Here is a 7,728-nt window from a genome sequence, read left to right on the forward strand (position 1 = left end):
CCGCGGGGGCTCAGCCGGGCTGCGGACCGGCGGGAGCGGCTTGGAGGAGCTCGGACCGCGGCCGCCCGCCTTCAACCCGCCAGGCAGGTGCACCGTTCTCGCCCCCGCAGCCACACCCCACCACCACCACTCCAATGCTCCCCGCAGCTAGTGTCCCTGGGCCTCGAGGGTCGTAGGTGTGGCCCGACCGTAACACACCCAAGAAGGCAAGAGCTGTCCAACAGGACGCAGAGGCGGCGCCCGGGCCTGGGGGCCGAGGGACCCTCTCCCCACAGAAGCTCCAGTGCGGCCGTCGTCGGGTCTGGCGTTTTGTCTCCGGTCTTCCCGGGCCGATTGCGGCCGTGCCTGACGGCAAAGTTTTTCGGAAGTCTCTTCCCAACCCTGCCCGGGTCGAGTGTGAATCGCTTCTCCTCCGGGCCCAAGTGGAAAACTTTGGAGACGCCCTGTTTGAGTAGCGCGACCCCTCCACTTTTTGGCAAAGAGGAAACTTGGGGCCTCCGGTCAGCCTCTGTTCCGCCCGACCATCCTCTCCCTTCTCAACTAAGACCTAATTTTTGGAGACTTTGCTGGGGTGCGGGGTGGGGGGAGGAAATCAGAGAGGATCTTAGCGCAAAGACTCTAGCGAAGAGGAAGGAGAATCCAGGCAGGCAGCCTGGGGACACCAGGAACCGCGGACCTTGCCGCTTCCGGAGAGCACAACTCTCATTCCGGCGCCTGTGCCTGGGCACCAGTCCCTGAATGACCGCAGTGCCGGACGCAGGGCCAGGGGCTGGACCTCGGAGGAGGGAGCTGGGTCCGCTCTTTCCTGCTTCCAGCCCCCTTCCCTGTGCGGGAGCAGGGGCCCACCCTGAGCCTCAGGTTCCGCGTCCTCGCCCCAGGTGTCTAGCTCCCCCCACCATCCCACCACCCGCGTCCAACTTCCTTTTCTTAATTACGCTGCTGGGGCCAAGTGCCAGCGCTTCTGATTCGCGGCCAAGGCCAATCTTTACAAAGCGCCAGGAATGGAACCAGCTCAAGGAGCGCTCCCGCCGCACGGTGGGCGAGAGTCTGCGAGGCCAGGGCAAGGGCCAGAGGTCAGGGCGAGCGGGCCCTCGGCGGAAGCGGCAAGCACCCAGCTAACGGGGTCCTCTTCCTCTCCCACACTCACAAACGCACCCAAGCCCACTCAGCAAAGAAAGAAGTGAGCGTTCCGAACGCGGATCTTGCGAATCCCGCCGCCAGGTTCAGATTCCGAGGACTTGCGCTTCATTGTGCACTTGAACAATGGTGACCAGCCTGGGCAGGGCAGGGCAGGAGCGAGGTGGGGGGAGAGTTCTCGAGGGCAGTCCTGGCGCCACGGCTCGCCAAGTGTTCGGGACCCCCACCCCCACCCCGCACCGCGCCCCGAGAAGGCTCAGGTTTTGCCAGAGAAGCTGTCCTGGCGGGAGCCGCTTGACCTAGGTGCGTGCGGTGTCCTGGGAGCCCTGCCCTGACTGAAACACCGGCGCGATGACCACGATTTAGCACGCAGGCATCGCCACAGCCTCGGGGGTCAGTCACTCGCACCTCGGCGCGATTTGCACACAGTAGCTGGCCGTCACAGGAGGAAATGGGCACTTAAACAGGACAACTTGGGAACTGAAGGGAAGCACGGGATCCCCCCGCGGAGAGGACGTAGGCCAGGGTGCCCGCGTGTCTCAGAAGACGTGGCCAGTGTACCCCCGCGCCAAGAAACCCTTGCTAAACCCCAAGCCCTCCTCCCGCGCCGCGCCGCGCCATGGAGCTCTCCGCGGTGCTGAGAAACGCCCAGCACGGCGGCGGCGGGGCGAGCGCGGCCGTTGTTGGGGTCAACTTTTTTTTTGTCCCCCAGAAACAAGGGCTCCACAGGCAGGAGGCTTGGGGCCTGCTGGGGACCCCTGCTCCGGGGAGGCCCAGGCGTGTAGCTCCCGGGCTGCGGGGCCGCGTGCCTAGCGCCGAGGCGGCGGCGCAGGCCCCCCGGAGCGGGGTCCCGGGAGCCCCGAGGGCCGCCGAGTCGCGTCCTCCCGACGCCCGGGGTCCCTGCGGTGCGACTCCAGGCTGCTCTGGGCCGCGCGGCGCGGCTCTTCTGGACTTCCGCGCGGGCGGGGCGCTCCTCTCCCTACAGGTTTGCTTTAATGATTTTCTTGAAAGAAAGAGACAGTTGTGAGCAAACAGGTTTGACAGGGGCGCCCCCCGCCCCCAGACACCCTCGGGGGATTTCTTTTTTGTCTGCGCCTGACTTCAAAGTCGGTAATCGGCCCCTGTCCGAGGCGTGACGGGGAGGACTGCGGCTGGTGCCCAGGGCGAGTCGCGGCCGCACACCTCAGCAGAGTCTCTGCGGCCTGCGGGGGCCGAGGCGGGGACCGGCGGGAGCGAGGCGTGCTGGGCAGAGACGGCCTGAGCCAGGCCTGCGGCTTCGGGTCGCCGGGCCCACGCTGGACCCCCGTTCCGTGCGGGTTGGATAGAAGTCCGGGCGCCTCTCGGCCACAGCGCACCCTGGCTTCTCAGAGCGCCTCCTCCGAGTCCCCAGGGCCCGCGCAGTCGGGCACGCTGGTTGCCGTGTTCCAGCTTCGGCCGCCGCCAGAGTTCGTCCGCGCTCGGCCCCGCCGGGTGCCCCGATTCCAGCCTAACCCTGCTTCGGAGCTGGCGGGGCACCCTGGTGGGGCCGAGCGCGCAGGATTCCTCCCGGGGGCTGGGCGCCGCCGCGCTGGGCTCTGCGGGGAGACACTCAGACCCCTGTAAGCTTCCTCTTAGGAGATGTTAAGGGACACTGAGCTATGAGGGAGCTCAGAGCGCCTGACAGGACTGTCAGTTTGGGGATACATCAGACCGCAGCGCCTCCGCCCCGGGCCTCCTGGGCTTCCTAGGAGGCGGGAGGAGGGGCCTTCCCTGTGCGCCCTGGGCCCCGGGACCGGACGGCCACCAGAGGCAAGTCACTTCCTAATTGTCTCTATTTGTAAGAGGGTTTTGTGATGCTAAGTAAGCGTGGCGCAGCCCTCTCGGCCTCCCCCGCGCCTCCCCCAAGCCCGCCTTTGTTTACCTTCGCCTGATCGCTCATTTATTTATCTATCTATTATTTATAGGCGTCCCCTCCTATTCAGCTCCCGTGTATGTTAATTGTGTTATACCATTTAATTCTAACATCGGTCTCAAAAGAGCTCTTAATGAGAAAAGCATATACAACACGAATCACTTTGCCATTCAGCTCAGCCAGATGGACAACTGCTAACTTTTTTTTTTTTTTAATAATGAAAATCCCCCTTTGACAAAGGGGCTCGGATGAATAGGATCCAAACAGCAGCACCTCAAACACTTGTGATTGTTTTGAGGACAATATGCTAATCCGCGGGCTCCGGCTTGGGTGTCTGCTGACAACGGTTCCCCTGCACCTCGAACCACAGCCTCCTTTGGAGCCGCTCAGTCCCCACCCCCTAGCAGCAGCGGCAGCGGCAAGCCCGCAAGCCCCTAGGCTGCCCCACCCCCAACCCGCACCCTACCGCGGCCAGCGAGAAGAGCGCGCGACCTGCGGGAGAACACGCGTGAGCGAGGCGGTGGGGGCGAGACTCGCAGGAGACGGAGGGTGGGGAGCGCCTTTGATTTTGAGAAGTTCCAGAGAGTTGTGCTGGCTGGCATCAGGGTCCCCTCTCCTCGCGAAAAGCAGTAGTCTTCAAGTAAACAAATATTCACCCAGTGGGGAAAGCGACGGGCTCCTTTCCTTGTTTGTTAAACGCGAGTTATTTGGTTTTTATGATTTTTTTTTTTTAAGAAAAACTCCTTGCCTGAGCAATGCCAATATCGCCTGTCTCTTCCCTTTGCTCCCAAATGGTCTTAGTAAAAAGTCTCTGATCGTCCGGGACGGAGAGCTAGGTCGCGTCTTTCGGCATTTCTTGGGCTTTTATTTTCTAACTTAGGGACTAGTAGGAGCCATAGGAGCCAGCGGCAGTTTTTCCAGACACCTAAAGAAAAGCAAATCGATTCCACCCGGCTTCCCTCCCCCGAGCCTTGAACTTAAAGGTCCGCCGCAGGCCGTGGTGCTCCGCGCGCAACTGGTTCCCGGCGCTTCTCCCCATTCCTTTCGAGTTTGGTTTAGAAAAGTTAACGCACCCAGACTCGGGTCCGGCTCGGCCTTTGTCTTGGTTCATTGGCTTCTGGGAGTGGCCTAACCCTTTCGTGAAGAATGTGGGCCAGGAGCGACGTCCCAGGGACGGATAAAGGCCGAGAACGGATCCCCCGGGCGCGATCCTGAGGGATCTCAGACTCTAGGCCACTTTGCAGCCGGCTCGCAGGCCGCCCGCTTCGGCCAGCGCAGCGCACAGCTCAGCCGCCAGCGGTCACTGCCCAAGGCACCTCCCCATGACCCGACTCCCCGGCCCAGCTGCCCTGGCCTCCTGACTCCAGATTTTTAGGCACATCAAAGGTTACTTTTTGCAACGACAGATTGTCTTTATTCAAAACGTCTTTGTTCAACAAATGAACAGAGTAACGAGGTAAAATCCTTCTAGGTACATTTCCAAGACATGGTCAAAACATTTACCATTATTTAGGATGTTTTAATTTTTTTGTTGTTGTTCACTTTCCACTTCCTGACTTCGGAACCCGATTTTCTGTCTAACAGTAACTTAGGTCTCTAGGAACACTGCTTGACAAAAAGTAAATAACCATGTGGGTCCTTCTTGTTTCCCCTTAAAGAAGCAAACACTATATCATAGCATGGTTTTAAATAGAAATGGTTCCCTTGCTGTAGTTTAAAACTTTTAAGCCTTTTTTTCCCAAACATGAAGAATAAATGGCGCTTGGTTGTGTCTGATGGCAAGACACAGAGAAACAGCCAACTCTTTTTTTCTTCAGGGGCAAAGAGGAAAAAAAATATATATATATGCATATTCTAGATATAATACCAGGATCTGGGTGTTCGGAGTCCAAAGCCTATCCGAGGAGAGTGAAGGGGACATAAATAAAGCAAAATTGCCTACTTCTTTGTCCAAAGGGGGTACAGTCGGAGATTTGGGGGAAGAGTCAGGATAGGGGCAGCGCAGCTGTCAAAACGTCTGCAAGTTTCTGCACCTGTCCGCGCCTCTGGTCGGTAGGACGCCCCTCCCTTCTCCCTGGAAGAGAGAGGCCGAGTCTGGGACGGGGTAAGGGGCGGCGGCAGGGCTGACCCAGAGGCTTCTGCAGGCCAGGCAGGGCTAGGTGCAGAGGACAGGGTGCAAACCCCGCTTCCAGGCCACCCCTCCGGTCCGGGCCAGGCCGGGGGTTACATGGCTGTGGCGTGGGCTGACGAGTAAGGGTCTATGCCAGTCTTGGTCATGCCTGGAAAGAGGATGTAGGCGACGGGGGGCTGCAGGGTGGAGGCAGACCAGGCGGTACAGTTACAGGGCACCACGTAGCCCGGGTTGGTGGGGGACGGGTGCGTGTGCGTGTGCTGGCTGGGGCAGCTGAGGCTGCCGAAGGCGCCGTTCTGGTAGCCCAGGGTGGACGCGTAGGGCAGCGCGCCGGTGGCCAAGGTGTGGGGCACTTCACCCATCTTCTGGATGGCGCTCGAGCTAAACTGCGCGGGGTCCAGCAGGGAGTAGGGCGCCGAGGCCGGCGGCAAGAAGGCCCGGGCTTTCTCGGGCGCACTCAGGAGGCCGTCGGAGGCCCCTACGGGCAGACCAGCCGCCTTGAGCGGGTCCGTGTCGCCCAGGTAGGGCAGGGGGAAGACATACCTGTCTTTCTTGAGCAGGTTCTTGGGCTTTCGCCGCGGCCGGTACTTGTAGTCGGGGTGCTCCTTCATGTGCTGGGCGCGTAGCCGCTTGGCCTCGTCGATGTATGGCCGCTTTTCTGCCTCGGACAGAAGCTTCCATTCGGCGCCTAGGCGCTTGCTGATCTCCGAGTTGTGCATCTTAGGGTTTTCCTGGGCCATCTTGCGCCGCTGGCCCCGGGACCATACCATGAAGGCGTTCATGGGCCGCTTGATGTGGTCTGAAGGTTTGGACATGGTCCCGGCGGCTTAGGCGGGCGGGGGTGGGGAGTGCAGGGGCTCCGAGGGCGAGCCTGGGCGCAGTTGGCCGTCTGTCTGTCCGTCCTGACCCGGAGCTCTGCGCTCCCCTCACCTCGGCGCTGCTGAGGGGAAGCCGGAGAGAAGAGCTGACCCCCACAAAGTTCAGCTGATCATGCCAGTCCCAGCACCCAGGCAGCCCCCGGGGGGCGAGTGGGGGGCAGATGGGCGGGGGTGGGGGAGGCAAGGCCGACCGGCTGGCGACTTCGGGCGCCAGAGGTTGGGCCCAAGTGCCGGAGTCTCGGGTGTGGAGTGGCCAGGTAATTTTCTGGCGAGGGCAGGAAGCTCCTCCTTCTCCCCCCTTTCCACCTTCGCCTTCTCTCCTTCCCTTCTCTCCTCTTGCGCCTCTGGCCGTAGCTCCCCCCGCCCGTGGCTTTCCCGGAGCTGCCTCGCCCAGCGCTGCACCTGGCTGAGAATGCGGGGAGGCTGGTGAAGGAGAGCCCAAAGCGGCGAAGTTCAAAGGCGAGGTGGGCCCGGACGGCACGCACTCTGACATAAGCGCGGGGCGGCGACTCCCCAACCTGGGCGCCAATCAGCAGCAGAGAAGGCGGGGGGGGGGGGGGGGCGCACCTGCCAACGCGCGGGTGGAGGAGAGACCGAGTGCGACCAGCGGGGGCGGGGAGAGGTGTGAGGGGGAGAGAGACCGGGAGAGCCAGAGAACCGGGCGTCTGGCTCAGGGCTGGGGGCCTGGGTTCCTCATTGTCTCTGGCACTGTCAGCAAAACTCTTAGCGTCTCCTGCTCTCTTTCCCAGTTGTGCCAGGGAGAATCAGTGCTTCGAATTTCGAGATCCGGATAGGGGACAGAAAAGGGAGCAAGGCAGAGCTCGTGTTGATAAATAGGACAAGCTCGCCACGAAATGCAAGGGCAGCACTCCCCCTCCCTTGCCAAAGATCCTTGGAAGAGCGAAAAGAATACATCAAACTCAGGGTAAAAAGAGAAATAAACTTTTCGCGCCAGGCCACCGGGAGGCCTTTGGCAGCGTTCTCTCAGGACTCCCCCGAGGCTGGGTCTCTTCGGCTGCCCCAGGACGCCGCGCCAGGGTGTAGCTCTGCGCCCCGGGCCCGAAGGGGAGCCCTGCGCCGCGAGCCGACGCCCAGAAACCTCGCGGGCGCAGCTGCAGAGGCTTCGAATCCCGGCCGATGCGCCCTTCAGCGCGCCCCCGACCTGCTTCCCACTTCCCAGAAGGAAGTGGAGGAGGGTGGGATTTCCATCAGGGTTCCCATTTATATTGCTATTATTTGGTGCTCTTAAACCTTCAACTTTCCCTCCTCGATTGTCCGAACAGGTAGAGACGGCTGGCGGCGGCGGCGGCGGCGGCGGCGGTGGTGGGGCTTCCCAGCCCCGCTTTGCGGCGGCCCTAGAGCAGTCTCCGGCTGTAGCCGCAGCCGGGCTCGGTTTGTCCCTGGGCGCCTCTTCCCACCTAGCGAGGCAGCGAGACTCGTTTCTAGAGTCAGATGAGCATTCTTCGGGTAAAGAGGACGAAATAACCCGCAGAGCCAACCTGCGTGCCTGTTTCCTTTGAATAATTGCCTGCCCGATGCGAAATGCCCTTGGGGGAAATATTTATTAAATGGAAACTATTGTCCCGGGCCCGGAGGGACCTGCGTGTGTTCCAGGCTTATTGGCTTTTGCACCAGCCTCTCTCGGGAGGACTGGCCGGAAAGCCCGCACCGGCTCAGTCGGCCAGGAGTGG

The 7,728-nt window shown here is 61.4% G+C and overlaps 1 protein-coding gene across 1 annotated transcript; it reads right to left on the minus strand.

The window, feature by feature from the left end:
• Positions 1–5,251: 5,251 nt before the first annotated feature.
• On the minus strand, positions 5,252–5,974 carry SOX14 (SRY-box transcription factor 14). Its single transcript, XM_062178897.1, has one exon. It carries the CDS (start codon positions 5,972–5,974, stop codon positions 5,252–5,254), a length of 723 nt encoding a protein of 240 aa, XP_062034881.1.
• Positions 5,975–7,728: the final 1,754 nt, after the last annotated feature.

The sequence above is a fragment of the Lepus europaeus genome, chromosome 2 (genome assembly GCF_033115175.1).
Source record: "Lepus europaeus isolate LE1 chromosome 2, mLepTim1.pri, whole genome shotgun sequence".
Lineage (NCBI taxonomy): Eukaryota > Metazoa > Chordata > Mammalia > Lagomorpha > Leporidae > Lepus > Lepus europaeus.

What these genes read in the sequence shown, in the direction of transcription:
- SOX14 (XM_062178897.1), bottom strand. Translation starts at nt 5,974, where the DNA reads ATGTCCAAACCTTCAGACCACATCAAGCGGCCCATGAACGCCTTCATG.